This window comes from Mirounga leonina, unplaced genomic scaffold (assembly GCF_011800145.1).
Source record: "Mirounga leonina isolate KUSES-001 unplaced genomic scaffold, KU_Mleo_1.0 Mir_151, whole genome shotgun sequence".
Taxonomy (NCBI): domain Eukaryota; kingdom Metazoa; phylum Chordata; class Mammalia; order Carnivora; family Phocidae; genus Mirounga; species Mirounga leonina.
This window is the reverse complement of record NW_023270377.1, coordinates 85,754,499-85,768,130: the sequence shown is the minus strand read 5'-3', so window position 1 is coordinate 85,768,130 and position 13,632 is coordinate 85,754,499. Positions and strand designations below refer to the sequence as shown.

General features: G+C 37.4%; 1 protein-coding gene across 1 annotated transcript in view; it reads right to left on the bottom strand.

Moving 5' to 3' along the window:
• Positions 1-13,179, bottom strand: part of LRP1B (LDL receptor related protein 1B) — a 1,834,834-nt gene extending 1,821,655 nt beyond the window's left edge. The window contains exon 1 of the mRNA XM_035008121.1: positions 12,642-13,179. Within this exon, the coding sequence (XP_034864012.1) occupies positions 12,642-12,834 (193 nt within the window). The 5' untranslated portion in view covers positions 12,835-13,179. The remainder of the gene's footprint in view (positions 1-12,641) is intronic.
• Positions 13,180-13,632: the final 453 nt, after the last annotated feature.

Here is a 13,632-nt window from a genome sequence, read left to right as displayed (position 1 = left end):
AAATAACTGGCCAGGATTTTTCGACGGAGCCCAAGTCATGAAAGTAAACCAAAGACAGAGATTGCCAAAATCTGGAGGTCTAAGGAGATATGGCAACTTGATACAGTGTTGAATCCTGGATTGGATGTTGGGATAGAAGCAGTTCATTAGTAAAAAAAAACTAGTGAAATATAAAATCTATAGTTGAGTTACTAATATTTATTGTACCAATGTTAACTTTTTGTTTTAGTAATTGTATTATAGTTCTACAATATGTTAACATTAGGAGCGGCTAAGTGAAGAGAATATGGCAACTCGCTGTATTTGTTGTATACATTTTTTCCAAGTCTGAATTTTTTTCAAAATAAAAAGTTTTCTTTTTTAAAAAAAGCTGATTCAAATAGTCAGTTTGGATATACTAATTCTTATGTCGACACAGGTATGAAATCTAAAGACAATGCATGGAAATAGAGTACACACTTGGCTCTTACTAAGTCACGGCTTTCCCAAAGAAAGGGAAGATGAAACACAAACCTAAATGGGATTCCATTTGTGTCTCAGCATAAGAATATGTCTACCCATTAGGATCATACCTCGGCCATCTTTTCTTCACTGTATTTTTCTTCTCCCTTATACTCTTTTCATTTTTTCATTCCACATTTTTTTTGGGGGGGGGAGACAGAGAGAGTACAAGGTGAGGGAGAAAGGGAGAGAGAGAATCTTAAGCAGGTTCCATGCTCAGCATGGAGCCCCACACTTGGGGCTCACTCACCACCCTGAGATCATGACCGCACCCTAAATCGAGAGTCAGACACTTCACCGCCTGACTGAGCCCCCCGGGCGCCCCTCATTCCACATTTCAATAATGATATGTGTGGCACAGCAACACTGTTCTCACCAAATGGCTGTTACTTACCATCTAGAATGTTTTTCATGAGGTCCCTGGAGTGCCGAGGCTAACTGAAATCATCCACATAGCATGTCCTCACCATTTTTAAGAGAGCTTTGTTTCTTTGATCACTTTCAGTGTCATGTTTCTGCTTCAAGTCACAGTTGGGTCTAACAGCATTCATTTTCTGCGGGGTCTTTAAGAATTTTCTCTGTATCCACATTCTCTCCTCCCGATCCTGCCTTTATGTCTCAAAGGAGAGAGGAAGTTTTGAAGGCACAGATGCAGGACACTGTTGAAATTCATCTTTGATATCCTTCCTCCCAAAGCCATGACCTGTAACAATTATGCACTCCAAATTTCAAGGCATTATGCTCAGCTCTCTAGGGCCACTTTTGGTTTGCAATGCACCTAGTAAAATGTCTTTCTGCTGTGACCCAGTCCAACCCTATGCTGATGCCTGCAACTGGAGGACTCCACATGGGTGACAGGCTGTCAGCTTGGGTGTTCAATCCATCAACTTGTGTTTTTGACCCCTACAATATGATTTTCTTTGTGTTGTGTGTGTGTGTGTGTTGCTTTTTATCTTGACGGGCAATATTTAAAACTTGAGGCATTATGCATAATAATTCAGATTCCGGGCCACTCTTAAACTATTTAAAGGTCTGGCAACGCTTGGCTCACATTCACCCAAGGCCACAATCTGCTCCAGTCACATATCAGCTGCTCCTTTGGACAATGTGGGTGTTCTCTAATTTACACGTCACCCCGTGGGGCACCTTCTGACTAGCCTGGGTACTGTATGAATTTGTGTTTGTAACACTTGCCCTGTATCTTGCCCTTCAATTCATAAAGTTGAGTCAGATATGTCTGAGTGCCATTACCTAACATGATGAGCAAAGAGATCTAGGCAGCCTTTTCTCTGAGTGGAGATTTCAGAAAGCCATAGGCAATCTATTTCTCTCCAGGTAACTATAGAAGAAATGTGGCCTATCATTTGCTCTCACTGGCAGAAGGGAGGGAAGAGCGCAGGATTGCTGCTTCAGGTTCCTTTATAGGATTTCCTGCTTTTTAAGAAAATATTACTATTGTATACTGAGTTCCACACTCACAGGGTGACTCAAGCGAGAGTCTGGGACTTGGCGATAGAGCCAATCCTGCTGCATTTCACACGAAAGAGAGTTTTACTAATCCTCTTTGGCATTCATCTCTAAATCTTGGTGAACTCAAGCAGCTTCAATCTCTGAAAGTTTATTTTTGACTTAAGTGATTTGCTTGCTATTGCTAGATTTTTCAGGTGTTTCGCCATCTTAACTGCTATCTGAATAAGCTTTGTTTATCTTCCTTGGCTCTTTATAGCAGGTTTAAGTCTGTTCCAAGGGGTCACAACATTTCCTGCCCAATGCCTTTTATTCTGAGCGTGCAGTCAGTAATTATTTTTTGCTTTACCTAAAATAGAAATAACTCCCTTATACTCATTTTGAACTTTTTCCCATAGTGCTTTCCCTATGAAAGGAAAAAAAAAGCCCTTCAGCAGACCTCTGTGTGATGTGAGCAGAGTTCTAGTCAGGGAGCATAAATCATGCCTCCTACTCACAAATATACAAGTAACCCTTCCCCTTCCTGCTGTTTTCAATTACTCAGATTAATTTATTTCCAAACTTTTTGGCACCCCCCCTGCTAAAGTACACAGCAAACAAATTTACAGCGAGTCCCAAATTAAATATTAATGCAAAATCTTTCAGCCTCAAATTTCATTTGGTTCAGTCACTCAAAAATTTAATAAGATTTTGGTGTTTATTTCATATTTAACTTATTTCTAAGCAAAATGTTGATTTTACTACTGAAATTTTGGAGCCAAATTATTAAAGGGGATTTTGACAATAGGAATGAAAAATGGGCTGAACTTAAAGTTATACACAAATTCGATTTCTGCACATGCTTCTAGCAAATGTCTGCTAAACCTGCATGTAAGCTCTTTACACAACAAATAAATTGGTTAAGATCCTTTGTTTCAATGTCTTGTTGTTGTTGTTGTTTCAATACCTTATTTATAAAATTTAAAATGCCTGAGCTTTGGCTCTCTTTATTTTAACCTAATGTCTGTAGTACATGTCTTCCCTTCTTTAATCAAAAGATGTATCGTGTTTGAAAAACTAGAAAGCAAGTTGTCTTTTTAAACATTCTATGTAATGATCATGTAGCTCTTCCAAGGTAATTTCTCTGAATGAAGTGAAGTCTTTCCTCCACAACGCTGCTGCTAGCAACATAAGGTAAATAGTGTCAAAAAGGTTGATTACTCCCAGTTGCTTTCTTGGCACTAGATGACCTGTATAACTGAAAAAGAAACTGAGTGGGAATATTTGGGGGGCTAAATTTGCACTTTGGAATGCAGATTTGAATATGAAGTTTTAAAAACAATTTCTGACTTTTTCTCAAGGTAGATAACAGGAAAGAGAGCAAAAGGAAAGGAACAATAAAAAAAAAATCAATGGAATCAAATCCTGAAACAATTTTTAAATAACTTAGGGTGTAGAGTAACTCACTCAGCTTCATACTAACAGTATTTCCTTCAAACACTGCGTTCCTTTCTTCATTCTCACAGACCTTCTGGGCTCTGATATTTTTTCCTTTACCATCAGCTTTATAATACCTTTCTCTCTCCTTTCTCTCAACTCTTTTTCCTTTCTAGCTCCAACAAGAACTCAATAGACCCAAATGAGTTTGTTTTGTCACCATAAGCAATCTTTTCCTGAAAATCCAAACTTGCACAATTGTTAAACTAGTGTTTCATTGCTTGTCCTGGTTCTCCTTGTTTAGTTGTTTCTTTCCCTAGTCTATAAATCACACTGAATGGTACATAGTAGTTACTGTAACAGTTATTCAGTGAATGTCTGGGTACAGAATAATCCAAGGGCCCTGACTGACAAAGAGGAATACCCACTAGGTCATAAATGCTTACCCAGTAGATTTTCCACCATTTACTGTCACTACCCCCTTTCTTTCTACAGTTTTCTTGGAAATTCCAGGCAGGGTAATGAATATAGCCAATAGCAGCATTCTTAACAATTTCTTCCCTTTAATCAAATATTCATTAGTGGGAACTCGACTATCAGCACAAATTCTTCTCAGTCATGTCAAGAATTTGGGGACAATGAAAATGAGTTCTTCCTTGAAAACTTTGAGGATTTCAAGGGGAAAAAATGCACAAATTAATCTTCATCACACAGGCCAATGCCTATTCCTTCCGCTGTTATATTCATTTAGATTAGCAGAAATAAAAGAAAAAAATAATTACTGCCATTTTTACTAATGCTTAGACTATCACTAAGTGCATTATTTTAACTAAAGCCCCAAAGAATACTATGAGTCCAACTCTACTAATTCCATTCTACAGACATGGTATGGGAAAACATGGAATAATAGGGAAGATGGTATATTAGAAATTCTGAAATATAAGGGAAAAGGTAATAAGGCAAGCAATATTGCAGGGTTCACATGTGGCCATCACATGCTTTACACTGAGAAACATGTTTCATGCAAATCAATAAAAGGTGCTGGAAAAAGGAATGCATTCATTTTTAAATGGCCCTCACTGTTAACCTTTACTTTCAAAGATAATAGTTTGAGGCTGTATTTAAGGATATAGCCTTATCCTCTCATTATATTGACTGGTGCTGCATTCAGTGTTATAGAAAATCTTCCTAAATTAAAGATATGAGTTGCTTCTCTACCTGGTCCTCATCTACACTGCCATCTCCTCATTTAAGCCACCAACATCTCTCTCTAGGACAATTCTGACAACGCTTTAACTGGATTACTGTAGCCCTCTTATCCTCCTTCATTCAGCAGCAACAAGCATGAGCTCTTAAAAATTAAGTTGTGTCACGTCATCTCTGATTAAACATCCAATTGCTACCTGTTATAATAATAACAAAATCCAAATGCCTCACCTTGATCTGCATTGTCCTTTGTGACCTGTTAATGGCTTTACCATAAATATGCCTTTTCCTACTCATCCTCTTTCCCAAACACACACAGTTCACTTCAAACACACAGATTTTCTCTCTCTCTAAAATACCAAATTCTTGACTCCCTCTCAAGGGTTTGCATGGAAAGCTTCTCCTTCCGAACTACACATACTTGTTCCCTCTCATTCTCTTGTATCAGCAAATAGGCCATCCTTCTCAAAAGGCCTTCTATGATTACAACCACCAATTACTTATCTTGATTGCATTACATTACTTTTTATTTCTTCTTAGAACAAAATATTATTTGATTATTTGCTGACTGTTTCCTCCTGCACTAAAATGTAAGCTAAATCAAACCAGTTACATTGTCTAACGTGCTCACTTGCCTCACTCCTAACTTCTAGAACAGTACCCGGCACATATTTGCTCTACTTTGTTGAATGAGTGGATATGTAAGTGAATGACCACCAACCACATGGATTGGGAATCATATGGATTCAATAGGGGAAAAAATGAAAAAAATTAAAGCATCCTGAACATGTAAGGGATTTCTGGTTTTATAGTGAAATATAGGATATAATGTTTTCACATACATTATTTTCCTTGCTCTCATGAAAGGTGTAAGGGAGACTACTTTGTCTCTTTTATGGAATTGGTTGGAGTGGTTTTCTGGAAAAGTCTGGTGGTGTTTTCACAGGCACCCAGATTAAAATACACATAAGAGAAAACCCTCATGCTCTTTATAACCTTATGTTCTCCCAGCAATGAGAGCAAGCAAGAAGAATGGAAAAGGTGCTAAGATTTTGGTTCTTACACTACGAGGATTAATTTCAAAATAGTTGACAATATCCTTAACAAGCGCAAATAGGAAGAAAACATCCTAGTAGGGGAAAGAACTATATCTAAATATGGACAGATACAAAATGTTTAAATTATAAATTCCACTTATCCTTAATGTTAGCCAATGTTGGATTAAATCAACATATTTTCTCCCAAGGAAGATTTGTATGCACTAACATTATGCGCCATCAACATGGTGCTGGTGAACTGCTAGCCTTTTTGTTAAAATAACAATACAAGGACTCAGCCAAAGAGCCTGAATTCTGAGTTAGTAACTCTATCTATAAATCTCAGTTATTTTTTTAAAAACAATCTGAGAAATACAAATGCCCAGCAGGCACGATCATAATATTTTTACCTGAAGAGGCAAAAATCTCACCCATGAGTTGGCATCGTTATCACTGTACTTTCAAGAGCTTAATTATGAGAAAATGCCTTAAAATTTAATAGAGTTGAGCAAAGTGGAATATTTTAATAAAGCATACTTGCTATTTTAACATTTTCATACCAATAAAATATACCATTAAAAGCTTTAGAAAATGCACACAAGGTCTTAGATAATCTAAAATCCAAATCTTTTTTAAATTTCCAGAATGCATATTTTAGCAAAAGTCTGAGGTTCCTAATTGCCTCAGTTACTTGGTCTGTGTGGACAGAAGTTTCAATAAATCCTTACTGTCAATGCACTATTTCAGCATCTTTGTCCTTCCTTTCCTTATAGATCCTAATTTCTAAAGAAAACAGACCATTCTAAACCCATTTCTGTTATCAGCCTTATACCTACAGTTTTTCTTTCTCACAAATATCTTAAAATACCCTTGGAACACTCAAAGCAAGCAACCACAACTAAGTTTTACTTCTCCTCTTCTCCCCCACCCCCATTTTTAGCTATCTTTTCTCATTTTAAGAAGAAGGGGCTACGATGACAAATTGTCATTAAAGAAAAACTCAGTGGTAGAAAAATTCTTAAGGAATTATGTATTCATATTTCTCAAGTTAAGCTGTCTTGGAAGTCTTGAAGGATGTCAATGCAATGTGGAAAAGTTAGGAAGGAACGTCCTATTGATTGTAAGAATAAAACAAGAGACGATCTGTGGTACCTTGATCTTACCTAAAAAGAAGCATATTCTTTCGACTAAAATGAGGTCGTGTTTCAACAATACCTGTCTTTGGTCTGAACGCTAAGCCAGCCAGGACAATGAGGTGCATGCATCTCAGGAAGCGATGTCTGACTGTTAATAAGAATGCACTGTGAGATAAAATGTAATGTCGGCATCTTAGCAAGGCAACGCACTCTATCTTCTTCAAGTATTTTTTCTTCTTTTTTCTCTTACTTAATAAAGTTAGAAGAAATCTCATATAAAAAGGTACTTTCTCAACCCGTTTTCTATAAAGGATATAGTTATAATATTAGTCATGTATTAATGGAAACTTTCATACGTACATGATTATATCTGAGAAAAATAAGATTAAACAGATGACTGTACAGTAAGAATATATTAATCGAATTACTTTTCATTGTTTCTACAGGTAAAAGACACCTTTGACAAGTGCTGCATATTTACAACTATTTTGGAATATTCGAGAAACCCCAAATATATCATTCAACAAATATGAGGGCATAATTATTGAACAATATAAGTAACAAAATCATTACCAACTTAAGCATTAGCCTTTTGCACTGGTGATACTTATAAGAGCTTGCTTCTCCCTCTGACCCTCTCCCCTCTCATGCTGTTTCTCTCTCTCTTAAATAAATAAATAAAATCTTTAAAAAAAAAAAAAAAGCACATGAGGTAGATACACTCATTGCCACACGTGGATTAGTCCAAAAGTAATTTTTTAAAACTCTAATTTTTAGAGATATGTTCATAGTTTAATATTTAAATAATAGAACATTTTTCCCCCCAAGGAACTAACAAGCTCTAAAGATCTCCGTCCTAACTAAAACAACTGGAAAATGTCCCCCAAGGCCTGTAGACCCTTAGATTTGTGATTGGTATGTGGCAATTCATCCCTATGCATCTAGTTAATGGGTTTTTATATAGGTTATATTTGGAGAATAACAATCCACATGGAAATTTAAAAAAAAAGGATTCAAAGATATCCCAGTACTTTTCTGTTTGATTAGTTTTGTCCTCCATTCCCCACCAAAAAAAAAACAAACAAGAACACCTTGTTATTTGCACTCTCTGTGCATCAGGTGGTTTTTGTCATTATTCTTAGATTAAATATGGGGACTCTGATTTCTTCTTCTAGGTAGTTTTTGAACTGCCTAGAGTAAACATGACTATTTCCTGATAGAAGTTTGGTCCAGTATGTACTCTGGTTAACTCATTATAGGAGTACTCAACCTTTCACTTTAGTTTTGTTTAGCATTCCAGCTGCTAAAAGCATTGTTTCAAATTATAAGCATGGAGGGCATCATAATTACAGGTATTTCAAAAGCAAATTCATTTTAACATTTATATCCTCCACTGTCATATTTTGTTACAACAAAATATTTGTTACATTGGAAATTCATCATTAGAATATTGCATGTTGGGTCTTGGGAGTTGAAAAATAATTGTTAAAGTTTTTCAATTTCATATTTTTGTTTTTCAAGGAGGCAATATCACAAAGACAGACATATATTTTCTGGAATTTGGAAAAATGAAAGTTTCATATAAAAATTCTCTCTCTAATTTTTAAGCTAGAGTAGTGTTTTTAAAGGATGTTTGTGCCAAGGCAGCCATTTTAAATAAGATATGTATATATAATCTTAAAGAAGATTTTAAATATATATTATTTAATATGATCTATATTATGTATATAGTAAGTGGGTTGCACTCACTGCTAAATTAGTTTAATAACATCATGTTGGTACAATCATGTTTAACTTTTAGCATTAATTCTACTTTCTTTGAATGCACCTATCTAAAATGAAGACAAGTATTTCCTCTGTACAAGAATTGTTTTGACAGAGAGCTACAGAAGATAGAGAAATCTTTCAATACATCTGGTTGGTACTTTTTACTATACAAAATCCCTATTACTAGGAAGGAATTGAAGAAAGGGGAGTGCACATTTCATGTAAGATGTAAAAATTAATAGTAGAATCATGAAAACAAATTGATCATAGTAATATATAGAATGGAAGGAAGATACAGAGACCCCTCGACCATTGCAATTATTGTAGAAGACCAAATCATATTCAATCCAGGTAACTTTAAATGGAGCCTATCTTTATGGTATACGCAAGGCTCTGAAAAGAAAATGACAAGGCAAATAGTAAGAAATCAATGTCCTGGATCCAATACACTTGCAAACTAAAAATTTCTGCACGTCTCCACCATAAATGACAAGTAGTATTTAGAAAGTATCATATCATACTTAAGAATATATTCACCATATCACTCATCCCCCACTCTAAGAAGATAGAGTTCCTTCACTTCCAGTTAAAAAAAAAAAATCACTTCCATCTTAATAATTCTCGCATTCTTAACATTTGAGTTTTCTGCAAATTTGCATGTATCTCCCCATTCTTAGAGGTTTGATTATATCTAACCTCACATTGATGGAAGTTTCTTTAAATTATTTTTTATACTGCAAACATTTTCATACGATATTTATTATGAAATGAGAAGAAAATAATTATTTTAAAAATTATTATTTTGTCTAAAGATACTTTAATCTCTTCTTTAGGAAATACTAATTTGGATTTAGTCTTTTCCTAAATTTATCACTTGCTTTTTCCCCATTTTTCTTTCCCTCACTTACTCTGTTCACTGCAATTCACATTCTTTCTCTTGTTTTAACATATTGAAATTGTTCTTTGTTTTCCCATTGTTTCCTTCCATTCCTACCAGTTTCAATTTAAGCTTGAGAAAAGAGAGAAAGAAGAAGAAATCTCAAAGATTACAGAGACTTCTTCAAAACAAAACTTGTATATTTGTGGAATACAAAGAAATATGGATCGCAGTTCATTCTTCTTTAAGGGAAGGAAGATTAAAATTTTGACATACACATGATTGCCATTTTTAGATGGCTCTATAGACATATACATTTAAATGATTATAACAGCATTAACTTTAATTGTTTGAAAATATGTTTCCCCATCTTATCAGACTCAGGAATTTAAAAAAGACTAGTTTTAGATTTCTCAATCCCCTTTATTTTCAGAAAATTTGACTATTTAAAATACACTTCCTTTTAAGTCTTAATCCCTATCAAGCAATACTATGATACGACATTGTTATATGACATATTGGTTGATCCTAAGTGAATATGATCTATCCTTCACGTTTTGCTGTTAAGAGTTACAAAGATGTTTCCTTCTTTAGATGTGATGAAATCTAATAAGAACTGACATGTACATTAGCTTAACTCTGTATCAAAATCAATATAAACCAAGAAAATAAACAATGTGGAATTAGAAGGACAAGTGGATGTGTGTGGATCAAACACAAGCAAATACCTTAAAGTACTCTTGTTTTTTTAAAAAAAAAAAAAATGTTTGAGTTTATACTCATAAACTTACAAAACAAGGAGCAACACAAGTAGAAGGTAATACAACCATTTCTATCTAGTTCACACAGTTTAAGAAGTCACCCATTACCCAATATATATTTGGAGAACCTGAAAGTGATTTTTCATTTTCTGGCATGAAGCTGTCTCTTGCACTACAAAACACACCTGTGTAATTCACATGCCTGTTTTATTCTTCAAGGGCAACTGACATAAACCTGTGCAGAAAGCTACATCTCATTAACCTCTTTCTTGAGTTTATATTCCCATATCGTCTGTTTCAGCACTTCACTGAGGAAAGTTTGTCATAATGCAGCAGCACTTTCTTTTTTAACTTTAAAGAAGATTTTCTCTTTTTTTCCCCTTTTTCCAAGTGGGACCCACCCTTTTTACTTCTGACAGATAGCTGTGACAATTTTAGCTCCTTTCTAACAGTTAGGAAAGTTGTGTTAAATATATATGATAGTGGCCAAGTGTTGGTCTACAACTATTTTTACTTGTGCTGTCTTATAATAGTACTTTTTATGCTGACATGGTGATATATGACACTATTTCAGTTCTAGGAAAAAGTAACAATCCTTTTCCATATGCCCTGTTTATATCTTAGCTGTCCCTGTCCTCATGGAACAATTAAATTTGCACCGAATTTTTATCTTTTAAGATACTTAGTTTTCTATCTCAGGAGAAAATCGGGGTCTTCATGTTTAACTTTTTATGATCTATACAATTCTCTTCAGGTATCCATTCTAATCATTGCAGTAACAACTCCCTCCCTCATAAACACATCCAAAATCACTGAGGACTTAGCTCTAGATGAGGTCAAATTTGCAGAGATTGGGGACTCAATCAGAAAAAGCCCAAGAGCAGGAGTCTGCAATGCCATTATATTCTGCTAGCTCACGGGGCTGAAAAGCTTCATTCTGTTCATCTGCTCTGGTCCAACTTCAAAGATTCTTCCTAAGGAAGGTTGAGAGCTGATTGTTGCAGATCAAAGACATCATCATTTCAAGTTAGAGCTATGTGCTCCCATTTTATCAGTATAGTTTTCAACTATTCCACACCAACTTCAAGGCAAGTTAAGACAAGTTTAGAAGCTATGTGGTTAGGTGGCAATGATACGTTTAAAAGATTATCACTCAGTTAATGTCAAATTTTCTAAAGGAACTAATATTAGTCTCACCACTGGTAAAGGAAATGTGTGAGCACATTATAAAGACCATAATCTGGTTGCCAACAGCAGGTTGGATAGAAACACTACAATTCATTCTCCTGTTCTTTCCTATAATGAAGCAATAATTTTTAGTCAATTCATAATTCGCTTCATATGAACACAGTCAGTAAATCTCCCAGTGCAACATTTTCCCTATTTACTTGACATCGGGATTCAGGATCCTTTCTATCTTTGTTATTTCTCTTTTTTTTTTTTTTCTAATTAAATATCATTGACAACAGCAACAAACCAAAATATCATATATATATATATATATATATATATATATATATATATATATATATATGAAACCTAGATCTATGATACTCCTGATTTTACTCTAGGGAGTTAACCATTCCAATGCCAAGGGCCCAAATATTCATCTACCTTCCCCCCCCACCCCTGCCTTTTTTTCCTCCGTGTAACTGTTGTCAAAGATTGTCAAACTTGCACAGGGATTCCTGGGTTTCCAGATCAAAAGTTTACACAATCTAGGTTTATTATCATTCCCACCTCCTCTCTACTCTGCTCCCCATACACATTCCCATTTAAACTTCTACCATTCATCAGCTATTTGGAAACAAACAACGGCAAAACGCCAGTGGTGGGTAAACATCGTCTGGTACCATGAGCTGTGCCACAGACCTTCAGAATCAAAGAAAGTCAAGTTCAAGCAGGTGCCTGAGCCCAGAAGCGCCTTGAAAGCCTAAGCCTCTTGGCTGATGACAGGAATCGTGCTTGAGTCTGCCTCGGGAAGGGACTATGGAAGCGAAAGGGGCCTGAGTCGGCGCTTTCCCCCCTCCACACACCCTGGGTGCAGCAAGCAGGGAAGTTAACCAAGAGCTAAGTTAAGGGAGCACACACAACGCGGAGAAGCCTGAGCCTGCAAAAGCTCAAAGCTATGAAGAGTGAGCGCCGAGGGAAGTCTTGGAAAAGCGAATTCTGATCCCAACATCTGCAGCGCTTGGGTTGCGCGGGCAGAAGCGCGCAGTCAAGCCCAAACGGTCCCAGTGGGGGACAAAATCAGGACCGGTAAATGGCCCAAGAAAAAAGCTGGGGGTGGGAGGAACCTGGTTCAGAAGTCGCCCACCGCACCTCTCCGCCCGCGAGGCCAGGGCACTGTGGCCAACCAGTCCCGGGGCGCGGGGCCACAAGGACTGAAGTTTCACACTCCCTTATCTACAGGCGTCGCCCAGCAGCAAAGCCGAGGAAGAAAGGGGAAGCCAGGATGCAGTTATTTCCTTACCTCCGTCGGCTCCCACGGTCAGCACCTTGGCGATAGGCAATAGTCCCGAGAGAGCGAGTAAGGCGAGGAGAAACTCGGACATTGTGGTCGTTCGGTAAGGAAGCCTGCGTTGGAGACTGCTCCGCGGCGCCCTCGGCCCGGCGGCGGCGGCGGCGGCGGCGGCGGCTCGGAGCCCCGAATCGAGCAGCGTCATTTACAGATGTCACTGGAAATTCTTCCGCTCAATGAGCCCAGCCAGTCTGCCTTCTCCTGCCTGGAGCAGGATGTGCAAGGTGTACGGATGCGTGCGTGTGGGAGAGAGAGAGAGAGTGAGCGCCAGCGAGCCGCTCGTGTGCCTTGACTTTTCAATGCAGAGTACGTCTGATCTTACATCACGCAAAGAGGGGCAGTGAGAGATGCCAGCGGATGGGAATTCACTGATTAATCACCGAATCCACCACACACCCCTTCGTCGTCCACATAAATCACATCTATTACTTAGGAAGGGGCATTCAACACAACAGGAAAATACCACCGCGAACTGAGAGCACCACAAATCACAATTATTCCCGTCTCCTTGAAGGGGAAGTAACTCGAAAGCTGGTTCTGTGGGGATTTGGGTCTTTAGAGAAGGAGGAGACTTCTGCATTGGGCTGAGCCAGCCAGGCGCCTAGGAAGCTCCGCATTTAAGAGCCAGCTCGGAATTACCAGCTACAGCGCTGAGATGCTTCTCTCGGCAAAGCAGCTTTGATACCTTCCCTCCCTGGAAGCTTCCTTCCCGGCAGGGAAGGACAAGCTAAGTAACTGAGCTTCTATTAGGGAAATGGTTTCCTCTGCTCAACACACAAATGCGAAGCTTTCTGAATTGCTCTTTTAACTTTTATGCTGAGTAGCACCTGGGGACAAAGATGCAAAATATAGTGACTCAGCAGAAACAAAACCCAAAACAATCCCCAAAGTCATTACCCCTTGCATAAGAAGGGAAAGTGAATGCAAAGATGTCCCTAGGCAG